We start from the raw sequence: 19,624 nt of genomic DNA, 5'->3' as shown, positions 1-19,624 counted from the left end.
ATCAATTAACATGTGTAGCCTTTTATGAATTAACAGTTAAGATAGTGTGATGTGTGAGTTTGTATAATAAATACATACTGTGGTGTAACATGAACATTCTTGATTCCTAGTGTTCATACTTTAATAGCGTCTAGAAACATAATTTGAAGCCGTTGGTTAAGCCATATAAACTGACCTTTGAACAGTTTATACAAGATGTCCGTCATTTATCTAAGCGAGCATGATGTCTGTCGATAACATTCGCCTGTTACCATGCATTTATAAAAAAAATCTGTTTACAGTTGTATCGAATCAAATTCCTAATGAAATTAAGGATTGATTCTTATTTTTTGTGCGTTCATGCAGAATGAACGCTCGGCCGCGATTTTGCATATGCATGAATCGCGCTAGCCATTCTTGGACACTATGCATAATCGCGGCCGAGCTTTCATACTGCATGAATGCATAAAAAATAAGAATCAAAACATTTTTACAGCAAAGGGGAACAAAACGTGAAGATCGATTGTAAATCATCATTTCATTTTTTACTGTCTTTTATCTTTTGCAAAGGTATTAAGGTGTTGTGTAGTGCTAGTCTTCTCGAATTGTCCATATTAAGCCGTTTCTTCGACCTCGCGAAAATACATGACAATTTGACAATCCGATAATGGATCATACAGTTGAACTAGAAAGAAATCACCGAACTCAGAATCAACAGCCAAGATTGATTTTACAGTTGTTGCATACGAAACGTAGTAAAAACAGCATCGATTTTAATTTGTTTTTATTATTTATTTTTCAATGCGTGCTCTTTTGTTATCAAGCATTTTTCAAATGATATTTCTAGAAATAAATGTATTTTAGTTAAATTCTTCTTAAAACATCAAGCAGGCATGTAAACAAGCCGGTATTCAACAGAACATGTGCCCTGCTATATCTAGCAATAAAGTAGATCGTAGTAAGATCACTTCGCACGGTGATTCACCAGCGCCCAATCAGAGCGTTGTTTTCTTGCCAAACTCTGCCTACAAAGCACACGAAAGGTCGACCGGTTCATGCAAATGAACTCAATTTTTATTGTTCAGAAACTCAAGTACGGATGTATATATAAAAACAACAACAACAAATTTAATATTTTTATGGGAATAAACAGCTTTCTATGGACAGATAAATAGCTTTTCTTTAGATAAATACCCAATGTATTTCGTAATGTTAATTCGGGTATAATAATGTGCATATTCCTGAAGTAAGTGGTTCTGGTCTTTTCTTTCATGTTTTTCTAATGCAAGCATTTGATCTTATTAATGAACACAATTTAAAGATAAACGCATCATTAAATTATTTAGTTGATATTTGGGCAGGTAGAACATTCACAGTTAAATGATATACATCTTAGAGGTATGTTACTGTTACAAATTACAATACAGCTATAATTACTTTTGAGTCACTTGTTACGCATTATAAATCACCATACTTTCAGATGGTATCCAATGCAAATATCTCGCATTTATTTTTAAATTGAATTAACTTAGTATTTATTAATGTTGCTGTTTTGCTCGCACCCTCTGCATATCTACTGGATGGCTGAAAAACAAACATATTTTATAACACTTTGGAACATAAAATGTTCGATTATATCTCAAATCGAAAACAAACATATTGTACATATCCTTTCTTGACCGTATATTTACACCTCAACTTCCATTCCTTAAATGAACTGCCTTTCGACAATTGCTTTTTTCGATCGATGAACGCAACATCTTCGGATATGTTCGGATCGCAATTCATCGCTTAACAATATACAAGAAAACTATAGATCCTGTTTTTGTTTGTATTGTGTCAGCAGTTCCCGTAAAATATAAATCAACAATTTAGCAAGTTTTATGATTATGTTTTAAATGTATTGTTACCAGTGTTTAATTTTACGTTTAAAAGTGATTTCAAGTGATTGATCTTTTCCCGCGTTATTGTGACGTCATGTTTCGGTTACAGTCGGGTCGTTCTATTTACAGAATGGGTAAGAAAGGATTAATGATTGGTTTTCTTAAATGAAATGAAGTATTTCTTTAACAATTCTTGAATGGATAATTGGTGTCAATATAAGTAATGAATGAATAATTGCGGGGTTGATATCATTATCAGGGATATAAACGCAATTATGCTGGTCAAAGTACGCACCTTTAGACTCCACACACTTTGACCAGCCCAATTGGGTTCATACCCCGATAATGACATCTACCCCGCAATTCATTCCTTAATTGTTGCACCTGGGTATGCGTTTACTCTTGAGAGGCAACTGTTTTGAATGTAACACCTCTCTATCAAATTTATGACTGTCAAGAATAATACATTGTATAAAGACCATTTAATTATGTGACCGCCACCTCGTCCCCTTGGAAACCCTTTCTATAACTACATTAGCATAAAACAATGTTCTTTTTTCAAATTACAAATGCATTACCCTACCTTAAATTCCAAGCTGATGTTGACAAGAATAGTGCATTTAAAAACCAAATTGATTATGATGAATCCACGCATGTTAAAGTAGATGTGCTTACTTTAAACACCGGATGGTTGGGACTGGCCTTCTCTCATCTGCATTATAAACAAAATCGCATACATTACATACACACATTGCTTTGACGTTATTTATACTCGTTATACTTGCAAAATAACTTAAAACAAAAGCAGAAATAATTTTAGTAGCAAACACATTTAAGTTTATATCAATAACAACAATACCACATATCCGGTGACGGAAACTATGAAACACAAACACCATATGTCAAAATTAAATTTGTCTTTTTTTTTTCATAACTGCCATTTCGAATTGCATCTGACTTGTCGATAAACACATGATATAAACGCTGTTTCATGCAGTCGTTGAATAGTAGTTCGTACATACAAATTCATACCTCATCCATAATTTCCACGATCTCTTCCGAATGACCCCTGCTGTACCTCATCTTACGCCTCTTCTCATATATGTTGATGCTTAGCCTGATTTCAGCCTCCGAGTATTCACGGTCAAATATCGTAACTAGGGCCTTGACTAGTACATCGGCATCGTTTTCGGATGAAGAGGCGTTCTTAAGTGTAACAGTATATTACATATTAAATACATAAATAATAAAACTGTTTTTACCAACAATGAGACTACAGTATGTACAGGTAATGTAAAGCGATAATACCAATGTGATAAACAATGTTTGTATCAATTTTTTTTTGGAGTAAACGTGGAATTATAATTTCTAGTACATTGTAAACAATAAAATAAATATTTACCTTTGCAATTAAATGTATGACCTACCGCATACACCAACCAATGTACTACAAAACAAAACTGAAGAAAGAAAGTATTTAGAGGGACACTAAACAAAGACAGATGCAAATCATAAGCACATACAAGTCATGTTAATAGCAGGGTAAAGGCTGATTTTTTAAAAACAAAACCAAACTTTTTGCAACTCTGTTTAATTGAAAAATGGAATGTTATACCTGGTTTGGTGTTGGTTGAAAAAGCACCCGCCTTGTTCAATCTAGTTATCTTAAAGACACTGAGAATATTTAGTAATATAGTCATTGTTATCGAATATGTTAGACATGTCATACCGAACCGTATTAATACTTTATCCATGTATGAGTAAGTATAATACCGTTTATTGTATATTTTATAGTGACCAGTCAATATTTAATAAATATTACATACCGCTGATGGTCATTTGACAATATAAGGACCGGCCAGTCAGTCCGAGGGTGTATATGGACCGAGGCGTTAGTCTAAACAATTTAAAAAGACAAATAAACATGAACAATAACGTTTGTTAATTCAATCAGCTGAACATACCGACTCGGAGTGGAAGGTAGAAGAATCGAGCCGAACAAAGAGCTTGAAATTATATGACCTCGTTTGTAAACGTTGCTGTGCAAATATGTAGGTTGTAGTCACAATAAAGCATTATATAGTTTTTTATGGTAAGCAGAATGAAACTATTATACAAATTAAGATTGCTACAGTTCATGCTTCGATAGCAGTATTAAAGGATGCGTTACACGACACTTGACTGGGGATATACTTCAAACAGTTTGAATGCCCATGTTATAAAGGCCTGGTGTTTTATTGTATACATCCGGTAATTCCCAATCAAATAACATATCTGAGGTTTAGCTTGGGTCCATGTCGGTCGATTTAACGTCTGCTACCACCAGACTGACCATAAAGCCTTCGGTAGTGTTGATCTATATCTTAAATATCTGAGTGCTAAAAAGAGTTTGACTATACATTTGATTTTAGATCGTGTAAGAAAATACAAAAGCAAAATCATGATCCAAATAGTCAACAATGTGTGCACACACAACACGCATGTCTTACATTCCTTGATACCAGATGATCGCTGCTGGAGTTCATCCCTGCTTCATTAGGCTGGGCTCCGTTAACCACGTTGCCGTTCTCACCTACAACATCAGGATATCATCAATACCCAATAAAACAGCAATACAACTTGTCTAACAGACTTATTGTCAAAATTGAGTCTTGAGGTTATACTTTGGACTTATAAAGTCCAGCTCAAACTAGAAAGATTAAAATATATACAGATGAAAAAATACCTTTAAAACAAATACCCTATACATTATATAAATGATGAGAGAGCGAATAGATCGAGCGAACAATGCGAATGTAGATTGTGTAAGCTTCTGCAAATCGCAGCCTACCACGTTATGTCAATGATTAGGTTGCACTTTATGACTTTTGTACTCTAGTTGTTCGTGCTTAAAAATCATACAATGCGTAAGGCAGTTAAAGATGCACCCTCACTCTCAAATAAGATTTACGACAATTAACAATATTGTTTTAATATAGCAAAAAGGATTAATAAATGTCGAAAACAATGGGTCTTATAAAGGAAAGAAATGATCATACAACACGGTATTTCTACCTTATGAGATTTAAGTAGACCACAGTAAATCTTTTAGCATTCACCAATCATTTAATATTTTTGCGCTTTCTGCTATTAAATACACGGTTACCATCTTGTTATCAGTAATTAATATTTTCCATAAATACAACAACAACAACAACAACAACAACATTTATTTAGCATTAAATGTACAACATTCATAGCCAAAATGCTTCACATATTATCAAACGTGAAAGGTCATAAGAGAGAATTACAAATTGGATGTTATATTAAGATTGTTTTATGAATTAATATTATCATACATATATATTTATTATATGTTACTCTAAACGTGATTGTAAAAGAAAAGCATGGTATACAAATTTAGCAAGAGAATTTAACTTTTTCTTTGTATTTGCTGACATCAAATCTATAAATTTTTGTTTTGTGGGCCAATGACAAAAATATGTTTTAAAATATTCCTTTCGCAGGTTATTATAATGCGGGCATACTAACAAAAAATGATATTCATTTTCTATGACATTCATGTTGCAATATGTACAAATTCTATCTGTTCTAGGTATATTTTAATGCCTTCCCTTTTCAATAAGTAAGTCGTGGGATGAGACTCTAAATTTAGTTAATGATATCCTATATTTATCTATCTGTATAAGATCTTGATAATTTTCATGTAATAATTCTTTTTTATACCAACTATATGTAGCTAATCTGTTGGATCCATTCACATTTGCACTCCACGATTGAATAAATATATCAATTATCCTCTGTTTAATTAGTTGTAAAGGTATAACTTGTATATCTTGTTCGATCCAGACGTCAGACATTCCAATTTCATCTAATATTGTTTTCACTTGAAAAGCCCAGTTTAATCCATTAAATGTGTTATTAGAATTTGCTTCGGTTTTAAGCATTGTGTATATATTTTTCACTAATGAGTTATCATTGCTTTTTAATATTTTAACCCAGTACCGTATCATATTTATTTTTCTCTGAACTTCCATAGGATGTCTTCCCAATTCACCATATAACGCTGATAAATTTGCACTTTTTCTTACTTTAAGAACCTTTCTCATAAATTTACAATGAATAATTTCTATATCTTTTGCAGGATAATATCCGAAAATTTCGGATCCATAGTTTAATATTGATCCTACCAGACTATCAAACAACTTGCATTGCTCTTTTGTATTTAGTTTTAATTGATTGACTGCGATGAATAAATTATGCAAAGCATATAATGAGTGTTGAGCGGTGTGTTTCTGCGTTCTGTTCCAGTTTCCATTCTTAAATAAAGTTATGCCTAAATATTTGAATGATTCTACTATATCTAGATTAGTATTATTGAATGTAAATGTATATTTTGTTTTTCTTCCCCTCTCAAATATCATTATTTTAGTCTTTGGTATATTTACTTTTAAATCCCAAAGGCCGCAATATAATTGTATATCATTAAGCATTGATTGTAGCGCCATAGGTGTATTGGCAAAAATAACTGCATCATCTGCAAATAATAGTAAGTATAGTTTGATATCATTGATACTGCATAGTCCATCTATATTATGATTAATATTATTAAGTATGTCATTGACGAAAAATAAAAACATCAAACTTGAACTGGGATCCCCCTGTTTTACTCCAATATTTGAGGTAAAAAAGGGGGACGCCGTTTCCTTATATCGAACACAGGCTTTTACAGTATTATACATGGCCTGAATAGCTTTTACGAACAATGAGCTAACATTTTGGGTTATAAGTTTATGAAATAAATGAGATCTTGAGATTTTATCGAAACATTTCTCGTAATCGATAAAACAACAATATAATTTCATTTTTGATGCAAGAGTTTTAGCGATTATTGAATGAAGTATAAATACACAGTCAATTGTGGACTTTCCTTTCTGGAATCCGAATTGATTTTCAATTATTTTTTCATTAGTGTTACTCCATTTAGTGAGCCTATTTAATAATATCGTTGAATAAATTTTAGCTATAATATTAATGAGTGTGATTCCTCGATAATTTTTTGCTTCTTCTACATTCCCGCCTTTGAAAATAGGGACGATAATACCATCCCCAAAACATGTTGGGTACTCCTAATTTGCAAGATATTTCCCGGAGAAAAACAATCCATAGTCTTTGAAATTATATTTTGTACAATGCATTATTTAGTAAGTAGTTAAAGGATTATCAGTTAAAATTGATGTTTGTTATACATGTGTATGCATTGATTTTGAATAAGAGTGTCACTTTAAAGAAAAATCGATAAAAGCCGCTTATAATTCTTACGTTTTTCCTTCTTTTTGTTTTGAGCAAACTGGCAAAGTGCTGGTATTTGACTTTGATTAAAATAACGTATATCCTTTTTAATTATTAACACAACTCTTATAATTGAAAACAACACCACCACTTGCACATTGAATCGACGTGATCAGCGCTAATTCGTTTGAATTGAAGTTAGAGGTGGAAGGATCGTATACATGGAACATGCCCCTTGCAAAACAAATATATTTCTAAATGTGCCATGGGGGAAGGGTTCTGGGCCTTCCTCCGATACTATTGTGCCATGGGGGAAGGGTTCTGGGCCTTCCTCCGATACTATATCTGTGCTATGGGGGAAGGGTTCTGGGCCTTCCTCCGATACTATATCTGTGTTATGGGGGAAGGGTCCTGGGCCTTCCTCCGATACTGTATCTGTGCTATGGGGGAAGGGTCCTGGGCCTTCCTCCGATACTGTATCTGTGCTATGGGGGAAGGGTTCTGGGCCTTCCTCCGATACTATATCTGTGCTATGGGGGAAGGGTTCTGGGCCTTTCTCCGATACTATATCTGTGCTATGGGGGAAGGGTTCTGGGCCTTCCTCCGATACTATATCTGTGCTATGGGGGAAGGGTTCTGGGCCTTCCTCCGATACTATATCTGTGCTATGGGGGAAGGGTTCTGGGCCTTCCTCCGATACTATATCTGTGCTATGGGGGAAGGGTTCTGGGCCTTCCTCCGATACTATATCTGTGCTATGGGGGAAGGGTTCTGGGCCTTCCTCCGATACTATATCTGTGCTATGGGGGAAGGGTTCTGGGCCTTCCTCCGATACTATATCTGTGCTATGGGGGAAGGGTTCTGGGCCTTCCTCCGATACTATATCTGTGCTATGGGGGAAGGGTTCTGGGCCTTCCTCCGATACTATATCTGTGCCATGGGGGAAGGGTTCTGGGCCTTCCTCCGATACTATATCTGTGCCATGGGGGAAGGGTTCTGGGCCTTCCTCCGATACTATATCTGTGCTATGGGGGAAGGGTTCTGGGCCTTCCTCCGATACTGTATCTGTGCTATGGGGGAAGGGTTCTGGGCCTTCCTCCGATACTATATCTGTGCTATGGGGGAAGGGTTCTGGGCCTTCCTCCGATACTATATCTGTGCTATGGGGGAAGGGTTCTGGGCCTTCCTCCGATACTATATCTGTGCTATGGGGGAAGGGTTCTGGGCCTTCCTCCGATACTATATCTGTGCTATGGGGGAAGGGTTCTGGGCCTTCCTCCGATACTATATCTGTGCTATGGGGGAAGGGTTCTGGGCCTTCCTCCGATACTATATCTGTGTTATGGGGGAAGGGTTCTGGGCCTTCCTCCGATACTATATCTGTGTTATGGGGGAAGGGTTCTGGGCCTTCCTCCGATACTATATCTGTGTAATGGGGGAAGGGTCCTGGGCCTTCCTCCGATACTATATCTGTGTAATGGGGGAAGGGTCCTGGGCCTTCCTCCGATACTATATCTGTGCTATGGGGGAAGGGTTCTGGGCCTTCCTCCGATACTATATCTGTGCTATGGGGGAAGGGTTCTGGGCCTTCCTCCGATACTATATCTGTGCTATGGGGGAAGGGTTCTGGGCCTTCCTCCGATACTATATCTGTGTTATGGGGGAAGGGTTCTGGGCCTTCCTCCGATACTATATCTGTGTTATGGGGGAAGGGTTCTGGGCCTTCCTCCGATACTATATCTGTGTTATGGGGGAAGGGTTCTGGGCCTTCCTCCGATACTATATCTGTGCTATGGGGGAAGGGTTCTGGGCCTTCCTCCGATACTATATCTGTGCTATGGGGGAAGGGTTCTGGGCCTTCCTCCGATACTATATCTGTGCTATGGGGGAAGGGTTCTGGGCCTTCCTCCGATACTATATCTGTGCTATGGGGGAAGGGTTCTGGGCCTTCCTCCGATACTATATCTGTGCTATGGGGGAAGGGTTCTGGGCCTTCCTCCGATACTATATCTGTGCTATGGGGGAAGGGTTCTGGGCCTTCCTCCGATACTATATCTGTGCTATGGGGGAAGGGTTCTGGGCCTTCCTCCGATACTATATCTGTGCTATGGGGGAAGGGTTCTGGGCCTTCCTCCGATACTATATCTGTGCTATGGGGGAAGGGTTCTGGGCCTTCCTCCGATACTATATCTGTGCTATGGGGGAAGGGTTCTGGGCCTTCCTCCGATACTATATCTGTGCTATGGGGGAAGGGTTCTGGGCCTTCCTCCGATACTATATCTGTGTTATGGGGGAAGGGTTCTGGGCCTTCCTCCGATACTATATCTGTGTTATGGGGGAAGGGTTCTGGGCCTTCCTCCGATACTATATCTCTGTTATGGGGGAAGGGTTCTGGGCCTTCCTCCGATACTATATCTCTGTTATTTTGGATAATGGTTGTTATTTACGTTATTTATGTTAATGAATCCGAATCCAATTTGATTTGTAAGATAAATGGTGTACCTTCTACCTATCCAGGATCCCGCCAAAAGTGGCCGGAATCCGATTTATCAAAATAAGAGTGGTAGGGCGGTGTGACAGACTCGGCGAACATATACTGCTCTGACTAAGACTGATCAGTCAGAAGTACTCAAAACATGTAAAAGTTTAGTCCTCAAACCTACATGGTTAGGATAAGTATATTAGTTTCATATTTAAACTGCTTGTATTCCGGAGCGGACACCATTCGCTTCTGTTAAAATGATATTTTTTTAATATCTAAAATATAATACCAGAACAGGCTGCGTGGGATTCCGGCTGCATTTCTGTTTTGTCCATGTTAGGTTTTTTCGGGTTTATTTTTAATCTATAAAAATAGAAACACAACATAATTTGGGATCCCAGACCACGTACATAACAAGGAAGCAAATTAAATTTTTAACAACAAAATAAATATATTTGATGGTTTATTTTTCTATTTTCATAGTTATTTTATATATTTGCTAATGATTATTGATGATAAAACGCTTACCACAAAACTTGTGGTCGACCCTTGAAAACTGAAACAAATTATATAATGGACAGTTACAACTTCGAACCCCTCAAATAGGTTACAAACCGTTTAATTGCGGTAATAGTGTGAAATATCTTTAGTAAAACATAAGGAAGAAACGCAAACTCCATTGTAAGTAAACTAACATGTACTACTGAACAACTGGAGTTTGATTTAACACGGCAAAGAATGATAAGAAGTGCTACTACTTTCGGTTTCTCAACCTCATTTATATGTGGGTTTATGTATTCATGTCGTTAATATCAGGTTATGTAGATATATTAATTATGAATATTAAACACGCTTTCATGACAAGAAATCTTAAACCCTGTATTAGAGTTCTTTCGAACGCTATAAATTAAATACGAAGCAAACACTAAGCTTACCTTGAGCTCCAATAACTGGTATTGCAACACCTGTGAATCTAGTACACAGAAGTTAACAAATATCGCGGTTTTCAGCGCGAAACTGATGATACGTAATAAATGGCCAATACTACATCATACTTAATTTATTACAATGTATTTTCTCTCTCATTATTTTAACGGTAATATACCTTTTTTATGTGTTATAGGCCCAATGCATTTTGTCTATTATTTCTTTGACTAGTTCTTTCATTTTCCTTTCCAGCACTTACGACCCTTTTAAAAAATATCAAATAATATAAAGACACCAGGCATTACAAATAGGCATTTTTGTTTATTTGAAACCATAATAGTAAATACTGAATTGCCTTAGAAATCGTCTTTTTGATTAATGGATATGTTTAACAGTAAACACTTTTAATAAGATTTCTTGTTCATCTTTCCCTCAGTTTCGAAACTGCCATGGAATTCCAATATTTTTAAAATAGAGTGAACGGAAAATCAAATCCTGCATGAACTGGTTTTTAGACTATCTGCCCGCAGGTTGTGCTAAGACCACAAAATCGGAAGAACTATTTCTTTTCATGTCGTTTTAACCCATTTTTTTTGTGTCAATGCGCTCTACGTTTAGCAGAATGACGTCGAAGCCATACAAATAGATTAGTTGTATTGCGGTCCTAGTATGAGTTCTTGCTTGTTCGGCTATTTCCGCGCTGTATTTCTGTATCCCGGCGTTTAATATTTAGCAGAATATTACTTTTTTTAGATGGCTATATTTATCAGATTAATATGGATCAAGATAATGGAGGCTCTGGTAGAAAGGTTAGATAATGATATTCACTCTGAGATTAGCACAAGATGTTCCAGAAATTATTGTCCCATCGCCTGCAGGGTTTGTTATTACAACCTGGCGTGACCCTCTAGCACGCTTTTTTTTGTAATGGTGTATTTTTGATATTACTTTTATGAGATAAGAAACAAAAATGATTGTCTGAATGACAAAATAGTTGTATCTCGGGTTTCGCGTTACTAATGCATCACATACTATGATTTGCCTGCTGTACAATAACAAAGCTCTATTCATTTTACGACTTTTAGGCGTATATTTTTCTAATAAGATGTGTTCATTTTTTTTGCATAAAAGCTTCGTTCAGGTGTATTCTTGGCATAGTTTTAGACATTAGACTTTCAATTTATTTTAGCACACATGCCCTGATACGACAGTGAGTTATGCATACTTTAGTGAGTTTATCGATAAAACTTGAAACGGCACAATCATATTCTCATTCTTAGAACAGACAATTTCCGATTATTATAAAATAGCTTCTACATACATTAACAGACCGAGTATAATCTAAAAATAGTTTCCACATACATTAACTGACCACATGTTTGTCCTCACCGCTGGAAAACGACCATCTGATAAGCTCTGCATTTTGAAAGGAATTATTGTAAAATAAAATCATTTTCCTTAAAGAACTAAAACTTGTATGTTCATAAAACTTGCCTATCGTATGGTATCTAATCAAAGTAACTGTGATAAAATAAACTTACCAACCCAATTGGTTGTAGAAGATAAAGTTTTCAACGGAAAATTAAACATAATTAATGAATTAAATAATCATTTCATAAACATTTCAAGTATACTTGAAAAAATACCGTTTAGACATGAAAACTTTGATGCCTTAAAAAATCACTTGATATAAAACTCGGATATAAAAAAGTTTGTTTAGAATACATAACTCCCTTAGAAGTAAAACGTATTATAGATAAACTTGATTTACATAAATCTTCCGGTTTCGACGGAATCGGTCCAAAGATTATAAAACAATGTAGGGATATAATAACACCAACATTTGCCTCCATCATATATAATAGTATCAGGAAAGGAATATTTCCTGATAAATTAAAAACTGCACGAGTGTTACCATTATTTAAGACAGGTTCTAAAGAGGACCCAAACAATTATCGACCTATTTCAATATCACCTACAATATCTAAGATCTTTAAAAGACACGTAGCTTAGCAACTTCAGTCTTACATTCAAGAAACTAATGTTTTATTTAGTAAATAATCAGGGTTTAGGGAAAACCATTCCTGTATTACCGCATTGTCTAGTTTAATAGATGCGTGGATTAGAGATGTAGACAGTGGCAAACGTTGCTTAGAAATCGAACATAAGCTTCAAATTAATCTAAATTGCATAGAAAAATGGTGCAAGGTAAATAGTATGTTATTGCATCCAATTAAATCCAAATGCATGGTTATTGGAATATCATTTAAAACGAAACGAGCATCAAACTTGCATCTTATAATAAACGGAACTTCATTAGAAAATGTAAATGCCAAAAAACTTCTTGGTATTTACATTGATAACAATCTCAAGTGACATTCACAGACAGAATTTGTCTGGAAAAAAGTAAATTCAAAATTTTCCTTATTAAAAAAAGTTACTTATTATCTGACTGATGAGATGAAAAATATGTTCTATAACTCATATATACTTCCGTTATTCGATTACTGTTGTCATATTTGGGCAAAGGCAATGGTTCAAATGTAAATAAAATAGACATTCTACAAAGAAGAGAGGAAAGAATAATATTAAAAAAGACCATCGTCATCTTTTGGACAGTTGCACGAGTTAAAATGGTTTACTCTTAAGATCGATGTAACTATCATACTGCCGTACTTGTATATAAAACCATACATGATATGGTACCAACATACATGTCAGATCTGTTAACATTTTCAAATGATGAATACTAGTTTACTCTTAGATCAATTTCAAAAAAGGACCTTATTTGCAATATGTTGCCTAGAACAAATGATCTTAAGGATTCCTTTTCATATAACAGTATGCACGTCTATCCATCTATCTTCTTTATTTCCTCAATTACTGAAGATATACAAGTTATGTACAAATTGTTACAATAAACATATTATAAATGGAAGGGTTACATAATGTTTAAATAAAAACACATGGTGATGCACAATGCAGCATACATGTAGTTAACAAATTATGTGTACAGCTTTTGCGTTCGGTCAGGTACATACATTTACATATGTATATATATTTCTATAAACGTCAGCAACATGTCCTGCGTGCCCTACGCATTACCTTCCCTAAAGGGGAACTTTAACACAGTCGAAGATGAACTTAAATGATCGTTTGAGGAAAACAAGGTTTTCCTCTTCATTCAACAGTGGTAAGATAGGAGCACCGAGGAGTCTTAGTAAACAGAAAGTTCCATCTAGATGCAATAAGTCTGCAAAGAATTGCGTCCCAAAAACATGAATGTCACTTATAAATGACGTGCGTAATGTCGATGTCGCAACGCATACATGTACACTATGTACTAGCACATCTGTCATTGGAAAAGAACATTGAAAGCAAATGTTTTGCTGGAGTTTGACACTGCGGCACCAATGTCTTGCAATAGTGTTCATTATACATCTGTATCCGCTGTGAAAACACACTTTGTATACTATACATGGACGGACGTTTGGGTGAAGAACCCTAAAATATTGAAAACTGTCATCACAAAGCACACGCGAGTTCCACTCGCTCTCTTCAAACTGGTAAACTAAGGTCTTAACGTGGCTTTTCCAATTTGATTTGGATGGCAGCTTTGATGGATTAACAATCACATCGTTAACAGTTGACTGTAAACTTGAACTCCGACTGAATATATTTAAACAATTTGTTTAAACGTTATATTCATTATTATATTTCTCACTTATTGTAAAATAAATTGGGTGTTTGTCGGTAAGAGCTTGAAATTCGTGTGTTTACCACGGTTTATTATTCATTACTGCCTCATATGATGACTGTTATAGTTCTAAGCATGCACTCATCATAAAATAGTGCCATACTGAAATCTCTTTTAAGTGATTTTGTTATAATTTCAAGTCTGACGCATATAATACTATAATAATAAGATTGAATTGGCGATGTTAGACAACTTACTATTTATAAAGTAACATTGTTTTCTTTAGAGGATTGTTTAAATATTTATTTTTTGTTGTTTTGTGTGTGCCTTCTCCAAAGCATGTATGTGTATATAACATTGTAAATATTTGTAAATATTGTGTTTGTCCTCATGGGCCGTATGGCTTTTTGGATATGAAATAAACCATCTTCTTCTATAATGATTTATTTTATCCTTTTTGCTATTTGAATGATGGTATACATGAATTGAATACATGTGTTTACCATAATTAACATGTTTAATTATGCATTTATGCTTTATATGACTTTTTGTTTATCGTATTTGATGATATATGAATAAAAGTATGTATACATGTGTGATTTGTGTAAAGATGTCATTATGTTTTTGTTTTAGAAGGCCATATTGAAAATATGGTGTTTGATAGCTGACACTGTAATTATGTCATAATGTGTTACCTTCTTAAAATAAAGATTTATTATTATTATTATTATTATTATTATTATTATTATTATTATTATTATTATTATTATTATATAAAGCACCGAAAAATCTTTAGAAGCGATTGAAAGGGACATGCGCTATAACCTTAAATTGGGGATTGGGGATACGTCGACTGAAGTGAAAAGCTGTGCATTTTGAAAAAAAATATTGCTGAAGTTGTTTGTAAAAAAAAAATGATTTTCCTAAAACAAAACGTGTTTGTTCATATTAAAAGGAAATAATATATATGATGTATTATACTTTCCTTTCGTATGATATCTCATCAAAGCAACGAACAATATTTAGAAACGATTGAAAGGGGCATGCATTGTGACCTTAAATACATGAGGATGGTGGATAACGCGATTGAAGTGATTTTTCATAAACAAAATGAAACCACACGCCATAAAATAGATATAGATATGTTTGTTTCCTCGCCCAATGTGGGCACAAGCGCTCTTGGCCCTCGGCGCAGTTTTCACTTTTATCTATGTGCCCTTTGCCCATTCCCTTTGTTCAAATAAAATTTGTAACTCCCACATATTTGACCGCAGATAGTCTTTCAGCGCATTCGCGCTTTGATAAAAATACATTGTAAAGGGCTACTACCTACCTAGGTGTGTAAGACGCATATGGCTAAAATCATTCTTGCTGACCGCTGAAAAGGAACCCTATTAACTACAATTTCTCGGTACCTGATCTGCCTGAAAACAAATTAGTTTATCACATGCTATACGTTGTTTCTTTCGAGTTATAACCAACACCTATTTTTGAATCTAACATGTGTTAAATTTTCGTTTCAAGTACAGTATCTATTTTTGGATTATTCCTGGATATCGTCTTAAAATACAACCTTCATTTTGAAATGAAATATGATATCTATCGAAATTAAACATAGGCAATTATTAATTACTAGACATGAAGAATTTCAACTTTCGCGCGTGTTTAAATGTCCGCATACTGCCAATCATCCAATACAAATCCCTGCGTCAGATTTTGTGTTGACAATGTATCAACCATTGAGATTGTTCTCTAAGTCAGTTAGATGACCCGAAGTTATATCATAATGGTTATGAGGGGCTCATTCGTTACGCTCATTCCGCCCATTCTTTATCATTAAGGATTTACTTCATGGCATTTTACTATTACTTAGTATGCATTCAACTGCATGGTTTCGTGTTATTCGGGCATCAGCAAAGCTGATGAAGCATGATTTTTTTCTATATTAGATCATATAATACACATATTAATTAACTCGACAAGCAAATGTATAGGAAGCCTGAAGTTTGTCATACTGAAATTGCAACGTCCATCCGGCCGTTCGTGCGTCCAGCTCATTGTTTTCGTGTCCGGACTGTGACTTACGCTTGTATTGACATATTTGAAAATAAGTTGCCACATCTGTTCGACATACCAAGACTACATGTCGCGAAGAAAACCCGTGTTCTAAACTCTAAGGTCAAGGTCACACTGTGTGTTCTAAAGAATGTTTCATATAAGGACAAAGAGAATAGGTGATCGTGTCCGGGATGTAACTTTCTCTTGAATTGACAAATTTCAAATAACTTTTCACACGTGCTCGAAATACCATGACGACGTTGCACGAAGATCACATGTAGGATTTGTTTACGATATATGATGTTGCATATAAGGACGGACATAGAGTATGGATGATGTTGTCCGGGCTGCAATTTTCATTTGCATGAGTAGCTTTTAAAATAATTTGTATTTGACATACCAAGACGCGTGTCGCTACCTCTAATTGGTGGTTTCAACAAACATGCGATTGTCCGTTCAATTCTACGAATATGGCAGATGCTCACAGAGAAGGGATTTACTAGTATTTTTACACACTAACTCATGTATTCGATTCCTCGTCTTGACAATGTGTACCTCTCTGGTTACTCTTAACATCAATGAGAGGTAATTAGTGTTTTTATATTTTTCATTTGTTCATAAAAAATCCTTCCTTTATACTCACATTTTACTATTTCCCCCCTTCTAAATGACCTTTCAATCATACTTAAGTAACAATTCGGGGGCATTCGTCACTTACAGTGACAACTCTTGATTGAGTTAATTTACAATCCAACAAGCATAAATACCGTCGATCGAATAGTACCACAGCAATATTGGTATACCTCAAAGGATAAACAATGCATACAGTCAACAGAAATCTACAATATTTCTTGCAGCTATTCTTAATATTTATGCAAAAAGCTTTAAGCCTGAATTATTGAATGTAAAAACAAGAAAGAAATTTAGTCGCATGCATATTTAATGCATTATCTTAATGACCGTGTTTACATCTACAAAATATATGTAAATATATGTACACACACTCATAATTAAACATGAAATTTGAAGACATAGTAATACTTTATGTCATATGGTGAAGTTATGAAGTGGTGCGTATTTCTACAAATCTCGTCTGCATGTAACGCATTTCTGTGTGCTGGCACATTGTTTGCACGCCAAACGTTGACCCACTAGCTCCGCCTTTTATCCCAAACTTCTCATAGGACTATCAGCGCCTAGTTTCCTTGCGATGGGTTTGGCATGCAATGATTGAATGCAAGTGGTCTCGTGCGATTGCAGCCCACTATCTGAAATGAAGTTGCACGCAATTCCCAAAGAGCATTCAACTCTCCAAGTCGTGTGGTTAGGGCTTTAACGAGACGAGGAATAATGCGATGGACCGATCATGCAAACATAGAATATGAAATTAAGCAGAAGGCGATTGCCGCGGAACATAATACCATTATGGTTGCAGATGTTTTAACGAATCGTTTTCCGAGCCTGACTTGGGCGTAATTTAAGCTCTTTCTTTTTATCCTGGGGACATTTATAAAAAAGGCTGCATACTTTACGGCAACATTTCTATTTGTGTATGACAACTGATAACATTTTGACAAAAACTCTTTGTACGAGAAAATAAAATACGTACTGTTGGGGAATGCTGTATTAAATTCATTTAACGGGTAAGCATGGTGATGTTTTAACAAAATGAAGAATAAACGTAAGGGGGCGAATTAACAAACAATTTCAAATTATTTTAATACCTATAAAGGAACAAAGGCGATACACCTAAGGTACAAAAGTGATATACCTAAGAACAATCTTATTGAAGACATCAGACGCACAACAATCAGTTGTAAGTTCGAAGAAAAGCTCCTACTCATCACCATTGTTGCATTAAGAGATACATGTAGTTACAATAGTGTGATTTGTATAATGCGCGTTTGTATTTGTTAAATAATCTCTTAATAGAAAAAAATACATTTTGACCTAAATTGTCTGCGACATTAATTGACTGATAGTTTCTGTCGATTTCACAAAGTGTCGTTCCTATTTTTGAACTCGGAAGGCAAATATAAATGTTTTACTTTCGCTAAAAAAATCAGATTCTTTTTAAAAAGCACAAAACGTATTTGAGTAAATGTTTAACAATTATAAATTGGACACAAGTACAATTTTGGCTCTAGCATATTTTTTTATATAAAATATTGTCCATTTTTAAGAAAAAATCATTATCTATGTAATGCTGCACTTTTAAAACGATTTAAACATATAATATTTTGATTCAGGTTTTGCGGTAAGAGGTAAAATGAGTTGAGAAAGAGTTTTAAAATTAGAATAAAATAAAAGAATTTCTGTATTTTTTTGGATCCCGGTGCTTCCGGTAAAATCTACGTACGCTTACAACTTCTTTCGATATGTTTTCTGTTTCCATCCGTTTGTATAAAAAACGTTATATTGGATCACTTAATATATCCTCTCAAAAACCTTTTGTATGCCGCCATTTCTGAGCCATCATTAACAGTTTTATGAGTTTGTCTACATATGGAATAAATACTTCTCTATAAGCACAATCATACATTACCACGCACTTTGTCTGAATCCAAGTTTAGCTTGATGGTTCAGAATCCACATAATGTTGTGAAAGTGCTGACTTTGACAGCTCTTAAATTGATAGTTAAAATATTTTAATCTCATTCCGCTATATGCCAATTTGTTGACAATAACGGTAACGAAGCTACGACAATTGAAAAGAGATTAAGGCGAGGCGTCATTTGCTATGTTGACTTTCCGATTTATTTCTTGCAACGACCTTGGTTTCAGTAGGGATGGTAACGTTGACCTTTATAACAAGTGCACATGATACAAGGTGCGTTGTCAAGGAAATCTATTCGTCTCAGATGTGGAACATTTCATATTTATACTTATACTGGTCATTGTATCATAATGTGAAAGGTACATTATATGCTAAACGGTTTTAATTAGAGCGATTACCCTATAATTAGAAAAGAGATTATTAGAAAAGGGAACCCATCATGTCCAGGTTTGTTTAACCAATGGAGTGGATTAAATCCGTGGTTTCAAACAACTTACGATTATCATAGGTATGCAAAACATGAATTGTTTTAAACAGCATTTGACTAGAGAAACAATTCAAGATAAGAACTACAAACATTATGCATATTTCATCCAGTATAAGTGAGATAAATTAGATAGAATATGCATAATGTTGGTCGAAATGAAATGTCAGAATTGTTAAGAAAACTTTACGTTATTTCAATGCCTTGTTTCCGTCATTCTTACAAGCTGCTTTAAGGGCATTCTACATTGCAATAGGTGTTTTCA

The 19,624-nt window shown here is 35.0% G+C and overlaps 1 protein-coding gene across 8 annotated transcripts; it reads right to left on the bottom strand.

Annotated features, from left to right (window-relative positions):
* Window positions 1-1,102: 1,102 nt before the first annotated feature.
* On the bottom strand, window positions 1,103-10,643 carry LOC128239219 (uncharacterized). 8 transcript variants are annotated; one of them, XR_008261847.1, is made up of 10 exons: window positions 10,572-10,643; window positions 10,165-10,192; window positions 9,926-9,999; window positions 4,352-4,434; window positions 3,827-3,868; window positions 3,478-3,526; window positions 3,265-3,322; window positions 2,895-3,068; window positions 2,538-2,574; window positions 1,103-1,563 (listed from the first exon to the last, which is right to left on the bottom strand). XR_008261847.1 is itself a non-coding variant. In XM_052955764.1 (8 exons), exons 3-7 carry the CDS (start codon window positions 9,969-9,971, stop codon window positions 2,539-2,541), a joined length of 381 nt encoding a protein of 126 aa, XP_052811724.1. In that variant the 5' UTR covers window positions 9,972-9,999; window positions 10,165-10,192; window positions 10,572-10,643; the 3' UTR covers window positions 1,103-1,563; window position 2,538. The 8 variants fall into 8 exon arrangements, 2 of the variants coding, with proteins under 2 accessions (XP_052811724.1, XP_052811725.1); XR_008261845.1 differs by lacking the exon at window positions 3,827-3,868 and adding an exon at window positions 3,689-3,759; XR_008261848.1 differs by lacking the exon at window positions 3,265-3,322.
* Between the last annotated feature and the right edge of the window lie 8,981 nt (window positions 10,644-19,624).

Source organism: Mya arenaria, chromosome 6, assembly GCF_026914265.1.
Source record: "Mya arenaria isolate MELC-2E11 chromosome 6, ASM2691426v1".
NCBI classification, from domain to species: Eukaryota; Metazoa; Mollusca; class Bivalvia; order Myida; family Myidae; genus Mya; species Mya arenaria.
The sequence above is the reverse complement of the archived record's forward strand: the minus strand, read 5'-3'. Positions and strand labels throughout refer to the sequence as shown.